This window comes from Filicampus tigris, chromosome 5 (genome assembly GCF_054856515.1).
Source record: "Filicampus tigris isolate MCC_2025a chromosome 5, RoL_Ftig_1.0, whole genome shotgun sequence".
Classification (NCBI taxonomy): domain Eukaryota; kingdom Metazoa; phylum Chordata; class Actinopteri; order Syngnathiformes; family Syngnathidae; genus Filicampus; species Filicampus tigris.
In genome coordinates this window covers 18,307,369-18,328,514 of record NC_141221.1, presented here as the reverse complement: position 1 = coordinate 18,328,514, position 21,146 = coordinate 18,307,369, and the positions used below count along the sequence as shown (strand labels likewise).

The 21,146-nt window shown below is 40.6% G+C and overlaps 2 protein-coding genes across 8 annotated transcripts in view; one reads left to right on the top strand and one right to left on the bottom strand.

The window, feature by feature from the left end:
• Positions 1–11,822, top strand: part of trpm6 (transient receptor potential cation channel, subfamily M, member 6) — a 22,993-nt gene extending 11,171 nt beyond the window's left edge. For 2 of the 5 annotated variants that reach the window (XM_086030088.1, XM_086030084.1), the window contains 24 exons: positions 60–288; positions 576–728; positions 810–965; positions 1,076–1,204; positions 1,314–1,565; positions 1,656–1,830; positions 2,282–2,396; positions 2,487–2,683; positions 2,935–3,067; positions 3,369–3,786; positions 3,916–4,582; positions 4,885–4,979; positions 5,109–5,211; positions 5,376–5,419; positions 5,542–5,606; positions 5,704–5,729; positions 5,813–5,860; positions 6,060–6,125; positions 6,267–6,565; positions 6,789–6,871; positions 6,950–7,155; positions 9,481–9,532; positions 9,646–9,758; positions 10,434–11,822. In XM_086030088.1, the coding sequence (XP_085886214.1) occupies positions 60–288; positions 576–728; positions 810–965; positions 1,076–1,204; positions 1,314–1,565; positions 1,656–1,830; positions 2,282–2,396; positions 2,487–2,683; positions 2,935–3,067; positions 3,369–3,786; positions 3,916–4,582; positions 4,885–4,979; positions 5,109–5,211; positions 5,376–5,419; positions 5,542–5,606; positions 5,704–5,729; positions 5,813–5,860; positions 6,060–6,125; positions 6,267–6,565; positions 6,789–6,871; positions 6,950–7,155; positions 9,481–9,532; positions 9,646–9,758; positions 10,434–10,534 (3,925 nt within the window). In that variant the 3' untranslated portion in view covers positions 10,535–11,822. Of the gene's footprint in view, positions 1–59; positions 289–575; positions 729–809; positions 966–1,075; positions 1,205–1,313; positions 1,566–1,655; positions 1,831–2,281; positions 2,397–2,486; positions 2,684–2,934; positions 3,068–3,368; positions 3,787–3,915; positions 4,583–4,884; positions 4,980–5,108; positions 5,212–5,375; positions 5,420–5,541; positions 5,607–5,703; positions 5,730–5,812; positions 5,861–6,059; positions 6,126–6,266; positions 6,566–6,788; positions 6,872–6,949; positions 7,156–9,480; positions 9,533–9,645; positions 9,759–10,433 lie in introns of those variants that run through there. The other 3 variants (XM_086030085.1, XM_086030087.1, XM_086030089.1) reach the window with 3 other exon arrangements.
• The window catches only part of rorb (RAR-related orphan receptor B), a 24,281-nt gene continuing 14,044 nt past the window's right edge, over positions 10,910–21,146 (bottom strand). Inside the window, exons 1-10 of one of the 3 annotated variants that reach the window (XM_086030090.1) lie at positions 20,829–20,978; positions 20,105–20,190; positions 19,855–19,996; positions 19,275–19,706; positions 18,843–18,964; positions 18,434–18,566; positions 18,239–18,346; positions 17,942–18,052; positions 16,276–16,388; positions 10,910–15,469 (exon numbers count right to left, since the gene is read on the bottom strand). In XM_086030090.1, the coding sequence (XP_085886216.1) occupies positions 15,305–15,469; positions 16,276–16,388; positions 17,942–18,052; positions 18,239–18,346; positions 18,434–18,566; positions 18,843–18,964; positions 19,275–19,706; positions 19,855–19,996; positions 20,105–20,190; positions 20,829–20,847 (1,431 nt within the window). In that variant the 5' untranslated portion in view covers positions 20,848–20,978 and the 3' untranslated portion in view covers positions 10,910–15,304. Of the gene's footprint in view, positions 15,470–16,275; positions 16,389–17,941; positions 18,053–18,238; positions 18,347–18,433; positions 18,567–18,842; positions 18,965–19,274; positions 19,707–19,854; positions 19,997–20,104; positions 20,191–20,828; positions 20,979–21,146 lie in introns of those variants that run through there. The other 2 variants (XM_086030092.1, XM_086030091.1) reach the window with 2 other exon arrangements.

Genomic DNA, 21,146 nt, shown 5'->3' with positions numbered 1-21,146 from the left:
TCTCTTCACTTGAAATTACGGTGCTTTGTAGAATATTTTTATTCTATTATGTGTTTTAGAGAATTTGGGCAGCTGGCAGTGAACGTCTTAGACTGTGCATTTCGTCAGAATGAGAAGATGGCAATGAAGCTGCTCACTTCTGAGATGGAAGCATGGAGCCACTTTACCAGCCTGCAAATGGCTGTTTCTTCATGTCACAGACTTTTTGTTTCGCACTCTTGTACGCAGACCCTCCTCACTGATCTCTGGACTGGCCCGCTCAACATGAGAAAAAACTCATATTTGAAGGTAATATGAGGGCCAGATTTTTCCGTGACCTTGAGAAAATTCATTGTATATTTAGATGTATACAAGATTAAACACTTTTGATATACTGTACTGTATGTCCACTGAAACCCAGGGGGAGAAATATCACCTCAAAACCAACATGCAGGGACAAGGTGTTATTATCAGTTGCTTCAAGCAACTAATATGTGAGCAACAGCCCTGAAAAGACAACCTGTTAGATTTTAATGGCCGGCTGTTGAGACTTGTTATTTTATGCATATATATTATACCTAATTGCTTTCTTTCAGATAATTTTGAGCCTTCTTCTGCCTCCCGCCATTCTGCTTCTGGAATTCAAAAGTAAAGCTGAAATGTGTCACGTTCCTCAGTCTCACGAGGCAATTCTGTTTGGACGTGACACACTTAAGTCAGGAGCAACGCATGATGAACCTGATCGTATGGTACATACTGTACACAGCATACTCCATAAACTTAATCAGAATCCCTCAATCACCATACCATTTTGAAATTCTCACTCACAGGCTAACCAGGATGCAGAGCATGGACTGCCATCCCAGGACCAATGTCTTGGTTCAGGCTCTCAAGATCTTTTTCCAATTACTTTGCATACTGTGTCCGGGATCACAAGACTATATGAATTCTACACAGCTCCTGTTGTTAAGTTCTGGTTCCATACAGTAGGTGACATGCAAGTTGTCATTTAATATTATCGGTAATTCTATTATTTTCTGATACAGCAATAGATCCAAATAATCCCATCATCTTCCCGTGGCTGTGTCCACTTTAGATGTCATACCTAGCATTCCTGATGTTATTCTCCTACACCATCTTAGTGAAGATGGATGATCAACCACGCGTTCAGGAGTGGTTGGTCATTTTCTATATATTGACTACAGCAGTGGAGAAAACCAGAGAGGTGAGAGGTGAAAACCAAACAGTGGGACTTGATGGGAAAGGGTGTACCGAAATGGAAAAGAATATGTGATCAACTACTTTGATTAGTAATCATTATCACCCCTTATCAGGTGTTAATGTCAGAACCAAGGAAGCTGAGTCAGAAACTGAAGATTTGGTTCTCAGAGTACTGGAACTTATCTGACTCCATTGCCATCGTACTCTTCCTGTTTGCTCTGGTGATGCGTTGGCATGCTGACCCATACCGGACAGCCGGACGGATCGCCTACTGTCTGGACATTATATTTTGGTTTGTCAGGCTGATGGATCTGCTTGCTGTCAATCAACATGCTGGTCCCTACCTTACAATGATTACCAAAATGGTATATGGCTAATGTGAATTACTTTTGCACATGTTTCAAATATACTGAAAATTATTATTTGTCTGTTTTTTTCTCTCTCTTTTCATCCAGACTTCTAACATGTTCTTTATCGTGGTGATGATGACAATTGTACTGCTCAGTTTCGGAGTATCCAGGAAGGCCATCCTGTCACCAAATGAGGACCCGTCATGGAGTTTAGCTCGTGACATCGTGTTCCAGCCTTATTGGATGATCTTTGGAGAGGTCTACGCATCAGAGATAGATCGTTAGTGGTTCAATAGTGGGGGGAATTGTTATTAATGTTTGTCAGATGTGGGCCTGTGAAGCCCTTTGACGCTCTTTTGTAATAAAATAAATAATTAAGTTATTTGACTGGACAGTTAACTTCACTTGAGTACATTGTGATTATGTAAAACTATACATTTAAAAGTAAAGTAAAAGGATATTTTTCACATCATATCCTTAAAAAAAATTACAGTATGTCGAAGAAAGAATAATTTAATAATCATTTGCGAATGTTTAACATGAAACTTTTATGCAGCTTTGGATCACGACTGTATTGAGTCTAAGTTGCAGGACCAGCCAAACAAAACAAAAGTGACTTCTAGTCTGAAAAATATGGTGTCATGTATTATAATTTTCATGTCTGTTCACATTTTATAATGTATACCGAAATACTCTATTTTGGTCTGAATGTAATGTGTTTGTGTTAACAGCTTGTGATGATGGTCATCCATGTGCTCCTGCTTCCTTTCTTACTGCATTCCTTCAAGCTGTCTATATGTTTTTTCAGTACATAATCATGGTCAACATTCTCATTGCATTTTTTAAGTGAGTACCTCAAAAAAATATATGTCCAACTTCAAGTTTGAATATGAAGGGAGACACTTTTTAACCTGTGGATTGTCTTTTCATTGTTAGCAACATCTACTTTGATATGGCGTCAACATCCAATAAGTTGTGGAAGTACAACCGCTATCGCTACATAATGACCTACCAGGACAGACCTTGGCTGCCTCCACCCCTTATTATCCTCAGTCACATGACTTTTGGTCTGCGAGCCATTTACAAGCGACTTAATGGAAATGCTGAGGGAGATGAAAGAAGCTCTGGACTTAGTGAGTACTACTTTTTCTATATATATATATATATATATATATATATATATAAATATATATATATATATATATATATATATATATATATATATATATATATATATATATATATATATATATATATATATATATTTTTTTTTTTTTTTAATTGATTTGTTTTATATACCGGTATATAGTTACATCAGTATTGTAGATTATTAAGTGTGTAGTACTACAGTCTCTTTTCTGGTCGAACATGATGCTTTCGCCAGAGCTCTATTTAGCCCGTGACGACCGCAAGAAGCTCCATGAATTTGAGGAGAAATGTGTACAGGCGTACCTCTATGACAAGAATCAAGATCTCCACAACAGTCAAATGAGCAGGATCAGAGTCACAGCTGACAGGTTGTATTGCTACTACTGCATTGTTGTAACCCAACTAAATCAGATTTTGTGCCATGTTTGATTTTGTCAATTTACTGTTTATACATGCTTGCTGTGTTCAGATGTGAAACTAAGGCCCGTGAAACCTTGCCATGAATTTTCCTTGACTTATGTAAAAAATGGCCATTAAAATTATATTTAATAAAATAGTTGTAATAAAATTAAAATATATGTATTTTCTATTTATTTTGAATATGTTAATGCACTGTAGATGTAACATCAGTGCAAAAAACTTTTTTTTTTTTACACTGTGTTCAAATAGAGCAGAAGAGATGTGCACGGTGGTGGGGGAAGTTTCAGAGAAGGTCAACATCATTCAGGACAGTCTTACAAAGCTGGACTCTCAGCTGGGTCAACTGCAGGACCTATCAGCACTGGCTGTGGACACACTGACCCTGCTTTCTGCCTCTGACAATCTACATCAAGAGGAGGCTCGCCTGGCTCAGTCCCGACGGATCCAAACATCCCAACATGTCCTCCCTCACAGCTGGACTTTGCACAGAGGTGGCGCGGACTATGATGTGGCTAATATGAGACGATTGATGTGTAAGCCTTGCAAAAGTAGTCCACCTTCGTTGATCAAAGGCTACATACTTCGACCTGCGCCACAAGAGTCCCACCTGGGAATCAGACGGAGTAGCGAAGGGAGAGAAGGACAGATGGAGGAGGGAGAAAAAGAGGTATCTTGCAATCTTCCTGTAGTAGCAAACAAATGTTTTTTTGTATACAGTACAGTAAATCGAAAATCAAAACATAGTATGTTTGACTGAGTTTTTAATAATTTTTTTTTTTAATCTTATGAATCACAGTTGCCTGATGCTCACCATCCTAGTGAGTTGTGTGTGGGTGTCTCTCGAAGTGCATCCTTCTCTACAGTTTTGCCACTTCATGGAGTTGGAAGCCATCTTAGTGGTTTCAGTGATCAGGCACCTTATGAGTCACGCGGACCATCCCGCTGTGGCTCTCCTCATTTTTTCAAGATTGCTGACAGAGGACTGGATTCACCACACTATAAACCGTGGAGCTGTGATGCACACCTGTACCCAAATTGTGAGGAAATTGACATGGAAGAGGAGGATGAACAAGGCAGTGGTGATGAAATAAAAGAGCAAAAAGAGCCAGTGGATCAACATCCTTCCAATTTAGAAGTATCAACACCTACGAGCAATGTTCTCCTTTCCGACCCTGGAAACATCTCTAAGGATTTAGAAAATTGTGCCTTGCGCCAGGATGTTAGTGAACTGAATTACCGGACCAGACCTTTTATAAAATCGCCAAGGTCAGCCTATCTGTCAAGAGAGCACCCTTATGATTACTGCAGATCATTATCATCCAGTGTGGAGAATATGACTTTCTTTGAGGCATCCCTGATTCCACGGGGGGAATCATTACCTTACCTGAACGAAGCACTGAACAAGCGAGGTGGTAAAAGACGTTTCAGAGATGACACATCGTTACAATGGAGCAGAAGCAGAGGTAATGATGTCATTTAGAATGTATGAACTTTGAACATCAGGCAACATACACAACATTTGACTATAAGATGTGACACGCCTCGTTTACCATTTTAGTTTGCACATATGTCTTGTATTTCTGGCCCAGCAATTCACAAAATAATTATGAGAGAACATGACTATGCCTATAACTCAGTACATTTTGTTTTTATTTGAATGAAGTCAAGCTTCGGTTTGAAAACTTTACATTTTGTTTTTATTTGAATGAAGTTAAGCTTCGGTTTGAAAACCTCTCCTGAGTGTTTCTAACATTTGACTCTGCAGAGTGGTCCAAGTCATCTGACTTTACCCAAGCCTTAAACAGAACAAGAAGCCCAAATAGAAAGACTGTCAAAATACAAGAAATCAGCCCAGACAAAGTATGAGTTGTTTTCCTAATATTCTACTGTTTAATTGTTGACTGCACAGTATTTTTCTTAACACACTTAAAACAATTCATACATATCTCTTATGTTGTTAATTTGTTTTGTTTTGTTTTTTTTAAATAGGAAACCATGCACACATTTTTGTCTGATGCTCGCTGGAACAGATGGCAAAGGTTGAAAGGAGAACCTGCATGTTGGTCAGCTTCAACTAGCCTCAGTCAACTTAGTAAGAACCGACTGGGCTTTTTAAAAGAAGAGCATACATAATATTGTAGCACATAATGAATGACAAGCTGGTTATGAGAGGGTACCAAATTGCATATTATTTGCCTTATGTTATTGTTTTAGAATGTTACAAGTTTTTGCCTTTTTGGGGGTTTTGTTTTTTAGATTTTGAGCCCTTGGATTTGCAGAAGCAAGTTTTTTCCCATCAGGTACTGTAAATCTGGGTAATTGCGTCAATAGACATTTTTATTTTAAACTTGTGGGAATATTTTGCAGAGGGTGTGTATGTGTGGATTTTTGTACTCGTCTAATATTTGACTGTGACATTCAGGATGTTTTGAGCCCCACTCATTCAGCATGGAGCAGCTGGGCGAGATCATTGAGCCGCAGATCTTCGTAAGTCAGCCCTTTGTCTGTCTGTCCTCTTTTGGCTGACCACAATGTGCATGGATCATTCAGTCAACAACACCGCATTTTTGTATGCTTACTCCAGGTTGCAGAGTGGTATTGCGGCTGAAGGTATTTCTAAAATAGATTTGTGAGTGTGTGTAGGTTTGTGTGTGTAAAAAATTGCTGTACAGTATGTCCTGTCATTGTTTCAGGTAGTTCTTCATTCCAGTCAACGAATATGTTGTATCCACATTATTCAGGTATTAATAAAATGAACCTAGAATATGAGTGTAGATCATGAATAATAATGTACGTATAGATAAACGTAGACTATCATTGTGCATGTATTAATTCATTCATTTTTTACGCATCCCATCTTCTGCACCCATAATAAAGCTACTGTTATTATGGAACAGGTAAGTGCTGACTAAATGTGTGTGTTTGTGTATATGTGAACAGCCATGGAAAGAAACAATCTGATGCGACTGGCTCACACGATCCCATTTACTCCTGTTTCCATTCTAGGTACCCTTTTTGATGCACGTCCATATCAATCGATTTCTAGATCCCTACTGTAGTTTTACATGATCAAACAGATACATCATGATATGTTCTCCTAATATTGAGTCGGCACCCTCCATTTACTTTTGCTCTCATTTGCTTTAGGTGGTGAAGAGGTGAGCATTTACTCCCTGGAGGAAGTTCACTCAGAGGCTGACCCTGAATCCAGCACAGTCTCGTCATGGTCTTCACGAGGCCTGTCTGCAATGCTTCAGCCTCTCGCTAGCGAAGAGGGATCACTGGATGGGGGCCTGCGGCAGGGTTGCAGGGTGCGATGCATCTGGGCCGAACAGGATGTGCTCATAGCTGGGATGGTTTACGTGGTCAAAGCCTTCAGACCAGAGGTGGTGTCTGCCTGGCAGAAGTACTTTCATGGTAGCACAGCAATGCAGCTTTGTTTGAGGGTGAGTGCAAAAAAGTCAGAAACCTATGAAATAGTTTATACTTTCAATTGGAGGCCACTTTACAGCTGATGTCATTAACAAGTGCGCTCTGGTCTGTTGAAAATGGCAGGAATACAACTTTCAGCTTGTAATTACTGATAAATGCTGTGTCTCAAGTTGTTTGACTTCTCCAAGCCTGTCTGCCATTGTCCACTGACATATTGTGTGTTGTCTAAATTTAAAGGAGATTCAGCAGCAGAGGGCAGCACACAGGATGATGCAAGTTTTTAACCAGATCAAACCTGCCAGTATTAAACATTCACCAAAGTATGTGTATTAGTGTGATTTCACATGCACTTTTGCACACCATTGATTCTGTACTAATTTGTCATGTCAACATGCCAGATTTCTGGACGTACTATTGGTCCTTTGGCATTCGAGTGGTCAGTGGCTGACGATTGAAAGGAACATGTCCGGTAACTTCCAAAAGTACAATAACAACACAGGAGAGGAGATCACACCTTCCTGTTCCCTGGAAGAGCTACTCCTGGCCTTCTCACACTGGACATATGAGTACTCATGCAGAGAACTGCTGGTGCTTGATGTACAAGGTGAGTCTCAACAACCTCTAAGTGTTTGTCACATATACTGTAATTTACAGCTAAATGCACTATAACCTTTACAGGTTAATTTAATTCGATCTTGTATAAACTTTTATATGCACATCCCCAGTAGTTTTGAGCATCTTGCTCTCCTCCAACAACGAGCTGTTTAAATTTAATCGAAATTTAAAGTAAATTTCCTTTTTAGAATTAGAATTGATATTAAGTAGTCCTCTTCATCATCTTGTTTACATTTTGACATCATGAGACCAAGACTCCACACTGCAATTGGGCCAGTGTTAAAAACAGAATGTCAGTGTTGCATTTACACCACTCAGTAATAAACACATTATACATTGTTAAAATAGGGTGTCACCAGGATTTGACCCCGATTGGTGACTATTTGAAATTGAAACCACACTTTTACGTAATGATTGAAGTTGATTGGTTACAGTTAAGACAATTTTCTTAAGCATGCTTGCTTGCAAGATGGAATCAAACTTGTCTCGGGTTGGCAACATTTTCACATGATGGTATTTGATGAAAAAAGAATTTCCTCCTAACTCGGTTTCCATTTGATAGTTGTATTTTGTAACTTGGTCACATGGGCTACATGGCCAATCGGATTCATTAACGCAGTGTTTTGGTTGAAGCAGGTGTAGGCAGCTAGAGTGACGAGCTGCAAATGCCTTTTTTTAACCGGTGAGTAGCGCAGCTAACTCCATTCAGTCTAATGAGCGTCATTTGTCAGCTGCTGGACAAACATTATGCCTATTCTCCAAAATTTAACATGTAAATAAGATGATATGGAAAACCACGTATACGAATTTTATTTCGGTAAATCGAAGTGTTCGTGTGAAAAGTTAATGTCTATCTCCGGAGCCGCATGCGCCTCTTTCATCCTTTTCTTGCGGCTCTGCGAGGCTTGGGAAAAAAAATATAAGTGTCCGATGGAAGTGCATGTTATTTGTCTCAATAGTGTATGTTATTTATCTCTGTATTGGATACCTATATCATATTTTTTTCTGCAATGCCACCGCAGTCTGAACCTCCAAGTCGCATACATCTGATATTGACGTCAGGAGCCCAAAATGCGCTATGATTTCAGCGACTCTGCAGTTGTTTTGAGTAACAGTATTGACTTTATATTTACTTTCAAATACTGTATTTCTATCTTTGACCGAATCGCTCCCCTGTTGAAATGCCCCGAAACTTCCGTAAACACAACGTCGTGAGTGACGTCGACCGTCTCTTCTGTGGATGCAGGTCACTTTAGCGCAATTATGTTTACACAAGAAAAGAGACCGAGGTCTCATTTATAATGTAATGTAACGCTTACGCCCAAAAAAAAAAATTATTTAAAAAATGGCATCTTGCAGTCCTGCGTTAAGGTGAAAATGACTTCCCAGCTCTGATTTGCAGACGCTGCATGTGCGCAAAGGTTCAGGAGCAGAAGTCCCATTCAACCAGGTCAAATAAATGTTCTGGCAGTTATTTTGCAAATATTTATTTTCATTGTGCAGTGAAATAGTGCTCTTTTTTTCAACTGTTTAAATTCCACTTTTTAGATTCAGGCATTTTTATTTGCTAGATGTTTAAGTTCAGCTTTTTAATTCATTTGAAAGAGACCTTCAACTCTGCGCTTTTTTAAGAGTTCAAAATGTGTTCATTTAATGAATACAATTACATTTTCGGAAACAGATGGACTGCATGGATTTCATAAGCAAACATCAAAAAGTGTATGCGGCTCATAGTGTTTTCTTTTCCGTGGAAACCGGGTCGAAATGGCTCTTTGAGTGTCAAAGGTTGTTGACCTCCTGGTTTCTCCCCACACTGTGTAGTATTGGCATGAACACTCAATTATAATCCAAACACTAAGTAATGTCTTTATTAATGGTGTTGAATGTCATATGGTGTCGAATTAACACCAGCAGATTTGCAGGGCTCCTTTTTTTTATTTTTTTTATCAAAAGCACCTTGCCATTTTGAGGCTTCCAACAGGATGTTCTCAGAGGAAAGTGGCTACGGAGCACACATGCAGAGAGACTGTAAGAGTCACAGAAATGGATATCCTTGGAAATGTATTGGTCCATTCATGGATCAAACATCTGTTGTGAATTTTGTCGTTCAGCTGCTTGTTTGAGAACAGCAACTTGTGCAAAAAATACTCAAACATTTGATAAATGGACATATTCATTTGAACGTTTAGAGAACGTTTGCTGTCAAGTGTAAATTAATCTGTAAAGTTTATAGTGCATTTAGGTTCATCCAGAAATTTCACCTAAAAGCCTATACCCCTAACCTTTTGTGAATTGTTTATATTGCATATGACAGGAGTAGGCGAGGAGCTGACTGATCCAACAGTCATTATGGCAGAGATGCACAGGTATTGCACCAACTTAAACAGTAGAACTTAGCTCAAATTCTGCAGAGGTTGTCTAAAACACGTTTTACATAAAACATATGTCATTTTTGATGCTGTCTCTGTTCCCTGCACAGTAGCAGCATGGGTGGGATGCTGTTTGGCCCTGACAACCTCGGAGATTCTGCTATCAATGCTTTTCTGCAAAAACACTCATGCAGTGCTTGCTGCCACACGTTGGGCCTCTCAGGTGAGAAATGTACATAGTCATTAACCAATCGGGTTTGAAATCGGTTCAGAAGACAAAGTGCAATAAAAGACGAGTTGTAGATGTATTCATGCACTATGTCACCTCAATGTTGTCACTCAGGAGGCCCAAGTTGGCTCTGAGATAAATCCCCAACAACTTCAAATGAAGACAACACGTATCAACAGCCAGCTAATTAAGCTGCGAGCGTTCGTTTATTTCTATAACAACAGTGGTGTTCGAGGCGGGGTGGCTGGGGGTGGGTTCTGCTTTGTGCGTTTGCGCTGCACAGCCTTTGATTACGTATTAATCATGTCTTTGTGCTGGCAATGTGCTGCTGAGACATTAGCTTTGATTAGCTATTAATTAATGTCTCTGGGTAGACACGAGACCAGCATCTAGAGGATAACTTGCTCGGAAAGGAACTGTGCTCAAAAACAAACAAGTGCGGCAAACAAACACACAAACATACAGTCACAGTTGTTTTGATATTTCAAAGGTACGTTGCGTTTCCTCTTCCTCCTCTTATGTCCTCTCCAAGATTTCTATAACAAATCAAACCAAATTATTCATGATGGAAGCATGGACTTCCTCAAAGCCCTGTCAGTATTCTCTTTCTTGTGCTAATGACTATCATATTGGAGCGACATGTCGCTTACTGATGTATCTCTTGTTCAGCTTTAAGGAGGCATCTGGACACAAGATGCAAGAACAGCAACGAAGCAGAGCCTACACCAGGGGAAACGGAACAAGGCGATGAGGGGGAAAAAAACGGCTAGGCTAAAAGCACCATGCTACCTTTGGTCCATGAAGTAGGGAAAAAGGACACTCTTACATTGCAGCTCACGCGCAGACAACTCTAAAATCGCACTGTCCTCTGAGAAAATATTGGCTAGTTCATGCGGCAGCCCTTACAGGCAGCAAATAGACAAGTTGAGTTTGTGACTGAGACAAACAAATGTCATGTATATGCTAATATATTTTTTGTTCATACTGTAAAAAAGAAAATTATAAGCGAGGTGGAGGAATCTATCTGCACTGCTTTTGTAACGCGTTTGTTCACTTATATCATCAGACATGCGCAGTCATGCAAGTGATTTGCTCCATTAAATGAATATTGTTGTGCACGTGTAGGAAAGAACAATGAGGCAGAATTTCACCCATAAAATTTATTGTATTTTTTTCTTCCCACAACAAAATGTCTACAAAAGCGATAAAATATAGAATTTAACAAAAATCACTTCAGACCTTCACATTATATGTACACATATCAAAGGAGGACTCAGTAAAGGGCCCTGCATAGCTCTGAACTTCAACCCATTCTAATCCGTAACGTGGGTGTCTGCGACGCAATTAAATGCAAATTTATACATGCATACACACACACACACATAATATCATTCTGATGTGAAAAAGAAACTGTTTGCACAGCGGAGCTCATCATGGATTGATAGTCAGAGCTCAGAGTCCTGCAGAGTCCTATATGACCAAATGAAGAACGCATAGACTGTAAAAAACGGTTTGCCAGTTTAATCAAATGCACATTTCACTCGAGTTTCCTCTTTTTGATTGGTTTCTCGAGTAAACTCAAGACAGTACAGCATCTACAGCAGACTACCAATCATTCCTCTTCTCGCTAGTATGGCACTTTGAAAACAAAAGAAAAGATTTCCTTTTTTATATGTAATTTTGGGGAATTTTGTTTTGTTAATCCTGTGTGAAAGAGATTGTGCAACCCCAAATACCTTTTTTAGATACTGGTTACAAATTGCTACATTTGATTTGATTTGCTCTTGCTTGCACGCAAAGACATTCTAAAAAATAAATTAACATTTTTCAACACTATTTGAATTGCACGCATGTGTAATGCATCGAGAAAGCTTACAAAGCATCGGGAGACAAAACATTGTCTCAGTCTCACTAGATCTGTTCCTCCCACACACACACTCCGGTTCTTTTCAAGAAAGGTAGGACGGTTTTGTGGGTGTAGTGTGTTGGACAAAGTGTAAGAAATGTATTGCAAAGCCAAGTGTATTAAAATGTCTGTGCAGTTTGCCAGAGCCATCATGTGGAATGTCGACTGAGTTTTATTGTGCGCTTTCAAATGTGTTTGTCTGTGTTGATGGAGTGGTAAAGGCGTATTGAGTTCAGTCCCTCATACTGAACAAACGACTCCATAACATTCAGAAAAGTTGACCTTCCCCCACGGCATGGGTATAAGAGTCTCTGATCCGGTTCAATAAGGCCAGTACAGAATGGACCGTTCACTGACTGGTGATAGCAACTCACACATTCAAAAGTTCTAGAAAAAAAATGCGTTTTCACCCAGTTGAACAGTATCTCTTAAACTCCTTGTGTATAAATATTTTATTTGGAAGTCCATCATATTGTTGGAAAATCACTTAGAATTGACTTAATTCTGGATCCAGTTTTAAACCCACCCGGCCAATAATCCCTCCCAGAACCCCACAATATCGTGAGAAAACACAAATATGCCCCAAATGTTTCATTGCAATGAAACGTCATGCAAATAGAACAGAACAACAATAGGCTAATAGTAATAGAGAATAGTAGACATAATAAGAACAATAACAATAGTAAATAGTAATAAAATAAAAAATAATCTTACAATGCAAACATGACAGTAGTAAATGCCTCCAGTTCTTATTGCTACAGTGTCTTACTTACAGTGTAATGTTACCACTCGTTCTTGCCAGCACATCCTCTCACAACCTCATCCCACCTCTCGGATTCACAGTCTAACAAGGGAAAATTAAAACATCTCACACGAAAACTTCAGAGTCAGAGTTGGAATTCACTGTCCAGCGTTGTTGTGATGTTGTCTGATTCACAATTTGCCAGTGAACTTCCCACATGATCCCAAAAGCAGCAAAATAAGCAGTAAACATAAGTGTACACAAGTGATGACAAGAGCACACTGATATGGAGCAAATATATCTCCCTTGTGCTATACGTCACAATGCTTATCATATAATCTGGGCATTAACAAGATTTTGGACAGTGAATTCATGCCCCGTACAGACACACACTAATCAAAGCCTTGTCTGGGCAGATTCCATTGCTAGCATATGCTGCTTTTTATCGCAAAAGGTATATCTATTATAATTAAAAACTTTTTTTTTTGCTCTTTTTGTAAATTTGCAAAAATATTTAACCCTCTTCTAATGCAAAGTCAGAAAAGAGCTGCTCCCTGAGAGATGCTATGTAGTGCATCAAGCCTTAATGAGCAAGTGATTGTCTTACAGAGTCACCGGCCACTGATCTGGGCTGTGGGGTGAGATGTTGAATTAACTAAATCCATGTTTGAGTTGAGCCTTTTTAACGAGTAACTATGCCCATGCATGCAACAAGCATTACGTTTGGCCACTGTGTAAGGAACATTGGTATTCAGATATCCGCAAATGACCGTTTTTTTTTTTGTGCACATACAACATAATTGAAATACATATACTTAAAGTGAAGTGCTTTTCCATACTGGCGCCAATACAACAATTTCTAGTCTGTATTTTCATTTATTGCAGTCGTCATTTTCCGCCTGTCCAATTTGGGATGAAAAGAAAAGGCAAACAATTTGTTGTTTGTGTCTATTGAGGAAAATCATTGTCAAACCTGACAGTTTACAAAAATAATGCATACGGAGCATCTAGTGGCGAAAAGCAGGACTGCACAAATCTTTCAAACCAGGTCTGTAGAGTTTTCATGCAATTGTGTTCGCTCAAAAGGTCACTCAGTGGCCAAATTGTAATTTAAACATTAAGGTAGAACAATTCAAAGCAAAAGAGACAATTTGTAAGTGCAAATAAATATGAAACTGCTAAAAAAAAAGCAACAAGGTGATTGTCTATCACATTTTTTCTGTATACATTTTCAGTTAAGAAGTGATCATTGGTATTTAGGATGATTTTTGTTCACATCTGGCAACCAGTGCTCTGTGTATATCTTCACCACAGCCCATATTGTGTCTTGCTAAAAACACTAAAAACAGCCTGTGATGGACTTTAGTACCTTCTAATATAGTGCATTTGAGTTGAAATTGCTACCCTGTTCCAAACAACAGAAAATGGGTAAGGAGATCTATAAGATTTTTTTTTTTTTTTTTTAAAAGGTAGTGTAAAAGTTATTGCTCACTGGGTTCCTTCATATTCACAGCCCGGAGTGTTCCAGGATGTTCGTGGACTTGATTGTGCAAATAGTGATGGGAGGGATGAGAGGATACAGCAATAATTCAGGTCTTTGAAGATTAGAATGTTACCTTAAATTAAGATTAAGTTTCTTTTCTCATCTTGCTCTCCAGTGGTGAAAACTCTCACCACCCTGAAAGCAAGGCCCTTTCATACAAGGAATGTATGGGGTACAGATAACGAACACTCTAAAAACAGATGGGTTAAAAATAACAACGTTTTGGGTCAAAAATGGACCGATCCACAAACTTGGGTCAATTTGACCCAACTTTCTTTTCTGCAAAAACAACCCAAAAATTGGTAGTTTTGTACAAAACAACCAAGAAAAATGAGTTGTTTTGTACAAAACCATGCAAGAAAGTGGGTCAAATTGACCCAATTTGTGTATCTGTGTAGTGATGAGTTTTATTTTGAAATTGCATTTTTGGATCGGTTATTTTTCTATGATTGTTCAAAAGCAATCCAGCTTTTTGGGATTTAGTTATTGCAACAACAATATAGAATAGTACCATATACATTTTCACCTTGAACAGTAGCTAGTTATTTGTTAATCCTTCATATGTTCTTCTTTACATCTCTACACGTTTGCATCAGAAGGATGCTATTCCTTCTATACATATGAACAAAATCCAGACAAGGCTTCTATACATAAACAAATGAAAATTCAATCCCAGTTTTACCCAATATTCCTTTACAAGTCTTAACTTTACAAATTCTGTACACAAGAAAGTATCAGTTAAAATTAAAACACTTAAACATGGAATAAGCAGCCACAGTGGACTGTTGTATATTTAAATTAGGACTAACTTATTTTAACAGAAGTAATACTGGAATCCGCTCTGTACTAGGAGAATATCTACAATAGCTTCTCTAATTCCACAGTTCCCTCCCCCATTCAGCATTTTAAAACTATTTCTTCATCTCAGTAAAGTCAACAGAAAGTTTTTTCTTTTTCAAGTTTAAAATAAATTTGATGTACCCATATTTTAAGACTGACAGCATAAATTGTTCCTAGCTTTTAAAGTCTGTACATTTCTGGTCAGGAGACAAGAAGAAGCCCCTGCTAAGGTTGTGGCTTGGGGCATGTTTCATTTCTATATACATTCTTCAGACTGTATCGGTGAACAGGATGGGATAAGTGCTGGACATTCCTAGTATTGTTGGCGGTAACTGTAAGTTTCTGGCAGATGACCACTCACCACTCCCAGTCTCAAATGAAACAAGGGGAGCGGTGGCATATGACAAGGACATGGTAGGTATTGCCGGTGTTGTCTTGTCAGACGTAGTGGTCCTTTTATTCTCTTGTTCCTCCACTGACATTGTTTGTTGCTATGGTGCAATAGGCAGTCACTTGGGCATGGACATGGCAGAGTTTGGGTCGGGATTGAAGAGTTCTTTATAGAGCGGGGGAAAGAGAACGTTGACTGTTTCTGGATGAAGCTGCTGGAAGGCCTGAAGCTCCTCCGTGTGGAGCGTACACAGAGCAGACAGGGTTGGGATACGACTGATCAGCTGACAAAGAACAGGGATAAAAGATATTTAGATGAATGCACCGTACAGGACATCTAATAGGAAGCACACCCAAAGTGACTGACATCACACTAGTTGTTCAAATCCCACTGACATAAAGGCAAGCATGCGTCACATTGACCTTTGCCTGAGACATGACGACAACGAAAATAGACAAATGCGCATTTTACATTTAATGAAAAATGTCAAAATGAAGTGAAATGTTGCTTTTACGACACTCAAATTCAACAAATGAATGCATCACTTACATGCAGTGAAAATTATTTCATTTACTTCTATTACTGAATTCATTATTGAATAGGTCGTCTTAAACACAATACAACTGCAACACATGAAAGCAGTGCAATCATTATTGCCTCACTGCAATTCAAATCCTCCCTCCATTTGTGTTACTTACGTTTAACACTAAAGTTTACAGATTTCCATATGTATTCACTAACTATAAATACATTTTTGCAATTGGTGCTTACTCCATTTCCAATGAGAGGAAATCAAGTTGGGAGAAAGACCCATTCAATGTGATAAAAGTACCGGAAGCAATTCAGTGAAACGGTCACAGTCAAGAACGTCTCACACACACGTCTACCACTCAGAGAGTTACATTGTTTTGATAAAAGTCTTCATACTGGCTATGTTGTGTAACTGCATCAGCTTCTTTTTTTCTGGCTGAATTGAACTGATCAGTCTAGAGAGACCCCTGATCATTTTTCTGTCCCTCATATTTGCTCAAATCACTTGCTGCTCGAATGTTTTGCAGTATGATGTTTGTGATTTACGGGCTGGCTTACCTTAGCCAATGCATCTTCATCCATGTGGTTCTTCTGCATAATGTGCTGCAGGGCAAAGTAGATCTTCTCCTGGAGTTTCTGGACTTTGCGGGGCTCCATCAACCACGGACGATCTGAAAAGGGCATTGAAAGAGAAAAGTTGTTCATTTTTCATGTGCCACATACAGGGTGTCCACAAAAAAACTCCCTGATTTCATTATGTTATTATACCGTGTTTAAACCAATTCAAATATATTGATAAAGATGGAGTCCATATATTCCCTATTAACGACTTTATTGTATTGACTTTATTGAGACCCCACCAGAGCCTCTAAAGTGACTTAAGTCATTTGTTTCTAAATATATAAGATATAATTGAAGATAAGATCTGGACATGTGCAAAGACTGATTACAAAGATTTCAGCCGCTTGTATCCGGGATCTTGTTCTTTTGGTCATCACCCACAGCTCGTGACCATAGGTGAGGGCAGGAACGTAGATTGACCGGTAAATCTTCACCACGACAGACCGATACAGAATTCGCGTCACAGCAGACGCAACACTGATGCGCCTGTCGATCTCACGCTCCATCCTACCCTCACCCGTGAACAAGACCCCAAAATAGTTGAACCGTTCCACTCAGGGCAGGATCACGTCCCCGACCTGGAGAGGGCACTCCACCCCTTTCCAACTGAGGACAATGGTTTCAGATTTGAAGGTGCTGATTTTCATCCCAACCGCTTCACACTCGGCTGCGAACCGCTCCAGTGAGAGTTGGGGATCAGGGTTTGAAGAAGCCAACAGCACCATGTCGTCTGCAAAAAGCAGGGATGCAATGCTGAGACCACCAAACCGGACCACCTCAACACCTCGGCTGCGCCTAGAAATTCTGCCCATAAAGGTTATGAACAGAATCGGTGACGAAGTGCAGCCTTGGCGGAGTCCAACCCTCACCGGAAACGAATCCGACTTACTGCCAGCAATGCGGACAAAACTCTGACATCGGTGATCCAGGGACGGAACAGACCGTATTTAGGGGCTTGATACCCCGTACTCCCGAAGCACCCCCTGGAGAATTCCCAGAGGGACACGGTCGAACGCCTTCTCCAAGTCCACAAAACACATGTAGACTGGATGGGCGAACTCCCATGCACCCTCGAGGACCCTGCTAAGGGTGTAGACCTGGTCCACTGTTCCCGGCCAGGGCGATAACCACATTGCTCCTCCTGAATCCGAGATTCGACCTCCCAACGGACCCGCCTCTCCGGCACTCCTGAATAGACCTTACCAGGGAGGCTGAGGAGCGTCCTCTGTAATTGGAACACACCCTCCGGTACCCTTTTTAAAAAGGGGGACCACCACCCCGGTCTGCCGATCCAGAGCCACTGTCCCCAATGTCCACGCGATGTTGTAGAGGCGTGTCAAGCAGGACAGCCCCACAACGTCCAGAGCCTTTTGGAACTTCGGGCAGATCTCATCCACCCCTGGGGCTTTGCCACCAAGGATCTTTTTTAACTACCTCGGTTACTTGGTTATGCTACTGTATATCTGTTTAAATTCAGGGAGTGTTGTGGTGGACATTCTGTATGTTCATGTTCAGCTCTTGAATGATTCGCAATGCAACGACAATTGGCTGAAATTTGGTTTCGCTACTGTGATTTTCATACAATTAGTGGGTGTTCACTGACCTGTGGAAATTAGGACAGCTGCCGAGAAGAGAGCGATCTCCTCCTCCGTCAGCTGCAATGAGCACAAACTCTTGGCAAAGTCAAACACCGCGCTCACTAAGTCATCACAACCTTGAAAGCAAACACAAAGACGAGGACAGAGGAGAGAAATGAAGTCATTACTCTTATTGTAGTCCGTAATACCCAGAGGAGCACAAGTATTTTACAGGACAAATGCTCTATACATTTTTCCTTCAATTGGCCCTGACCGTCATTCATACCTTAGAGAAATCTACATCTTAGCTAATCACGTCTTACCTAGAGCTTTGAACATCTGCATGCCACCATACTTCCCCTCAAAGAGCACAGTGTTGTTGAGAGGGTTGAAGGCCCTGCACATCCTCACCAGAACGACCTCTAAACAACCTGAGAGAGCCAGACAGAAACGGTTGGAGGCTGAAAGTCTCCTTGGTGCGTAAAGGCTGAGTAAGAGGCCACGAGAAGTGGACTCACCTGATTTGAGCAGCAGGATCTGGTCATTTTGACACAGCTCCATAAACCCTGAGATGCGCTTGGCGAACTCTACCACATACTGGATGGCATGTGTGATCTGAATGGCACACTGCTGCCACAACACGTCGCGAGGCTAAACCAGAGCACATCATTTACTCGGTTAGATTCGGGTATGTTGTCTGTATGTTATTTTTCCTCATGTCATTGAATATTTATAATTGAAATCAATGCGTACACTCCCATTGTTCGCGCAGAATATGAATTACTGTCTCATTCGAGTGTGTAATGCATACCATATTTGCATGACATATCAGTGAACAATAATGTACAGCAGCAGAGCAGCAGAAAACTACACAGGAAGTCTAAATTGTTCACGAAACAAGGGGGATAGTGTCATGAAACAACTCACCTTGCTCTGATACATTTTGACTTCCTCATAGGAGTGTGTCTGCCAGGCCAACTGCTGCAGCTCCTCTGAGGTGTACTGACACGTCTCCAGATGAGATTTGATGATATTCTGAGCAATGCGGTCTGGGGGAGCGGAGGTACCGGTATGTCAATTCAGTATCTGCCTAACACTCAATACATTCATCTATTTACCAATGCATGTATACATTTGATACAGAGGTGTCTGTCGTATACGTAGGCATGTTCTGTATCTATTATTAGTTATACTAGGTTCCTATACTATAGAAGAGTGAAAAACTGATCAGAGCATTTGTGAATTTGTCACCTGTGCTGCTCCAATCACACATTGTCCTTGTAGGACCGGTTTGTGGCGATTTCACATCTAAATATGTTATGTTTGATGGGTGTTCTTTGGTGACGGCGTGGTCTTTACCTAGTTCTCCCATGCTGACATTGTTGTGTCCCAGTTGACTGTCCTGGTAGCCTCCGTAGCTGAAAAGGTTGGGTACTGGTGTCAGGTCGTACACCGGCTCCTGTTTAATGTGCTTCATGCCTGACATATCCAAACCGGACTGGTCTGGAGACGGCTGGGTGGAATCCATCCCATAGTAGCCCCCTGGAAGTCCACCGGCATTACCGTGGCCACCCTTGGGCAGGTCAATGACGTGACCGTTGGCGTAAGTGCCCCCAATCTCATGGTTGAGGGTTGACAGTCCATTGGTTAGGCTAGATGAGTAAACACGTGCCAAAGCTTCTGCTTCCCCTGTCTGTTGCTGCCGCTGCTCCTGTAGTCGGGCCTGGTGCTTTTGGACCTCTGCATACAGACTGTCACGTTGTTTCTTCGACATACGGCCAAACTTAACCGCTAAGGAAAAAAGACGAGCAGAGAGACACACAAGATGAAGAATTAAGATTGAGGGGTTTTCGCCCATCTTTATCGATGAATTACTAATACATTTGCCCATATTGTGTTTACTTGTGCAAGATACAAGTGTAGATGAAAAGTGCCTCACCATCTCTGGACATTCCTAGGGCTAGACACTTCTGAAGGCGGCAGTGTTGGCAACGGTTGCGGTTTGTTCTGTCGATGAGGCAGTTCCTCTGGCGGGGGCAGGAATAGGAAGCGTTGTTCTGCTGACTCCTTCTGAAGAATCCCTGTTTGCACGTCAACGGCATGCATGAATACTCACTCACAGCTATCCGAACAAAACAGACAAACTACTTTTGGGATGTTGTGTTGTTTTCCAATTTATGAAGTCTTACCTTACAACCCTCACATGTGATGACTCCGTAGTGGATCCCTGATGATTTGTCCCCGCAAATTTTGCATGGTATTACTTCGATTTGGGCTGCAAGCAGAGAAAGGTGTAAAAAGAAACATTTTTCAAATGGGTGGTGAAGTTAAGCACAGTGAGAGGACTTCAACTGCACAAATCTTAACTTGGTCACTTGAGTGTAAATATATTTGGAACCTCACTAAATGGGCTTATTGAAGGGTAAAAAAAAAAAAGAAAATGCACATAACCCATTTGGCTGGAAGAGCCCAGTGAAGTGGCGTCTTCGCATGTCGCACGTGTGTACGACAATAGGTTATGAAAACACCTTCGCAAGGGCAGTGTGACATGTGGACCTTCTGTATGTCTTTGCAGGAGTTTCTCTAATGACTGCGACATGGCGGACTTCATGCATGCTCCCAAGCACACACTCAAACACCTCGGTGAGTGGCAAGGCAGCATTAATTGCGGGACTCTTCTTTGTGTTCCACTTGAAGGAAAGACCCCTGCAGGTTAGTAATGTTGCCCGTAATGAAGAAAGATCTTACATCACTGCTGACCACTTTTCGCTCACACAATCAAAATTTCCCCCACTTTTCACATTTCAGCCTTTTTCCTTATCAAACGTGCACTTGATTATTCAACTACATTTTTTTGTTGTTGAAATCTAAATAGAAATACTACATTTATTTCCCTTTTAAAATATTACTCACTGTGTATAGGCAGCTCCATGTACAGCCAAAACCAAAGGGAGCGTATCTAAACGACAAAAGCTGTTTCAATGTAACACACCAGCGCACCTGTTGCTCTTGTATTTCAGCCTGTCATCCATAGCCTATGGAAAGCGAAAGCTGCACTTCCTGTTAAGTGATACGTAGATGTATGCAGTGATAGGCAGGTCTGTCTGCTGAGATGGCACACTCTCTAAAGAGATTATGCAGCCTATCTAATCCTAAATTATTTCCCAACAAGCTGGTGGTGCTGAACACCATCTTAGACTCTGCTCAAATATCCATTCGCTTGCAAGCTTA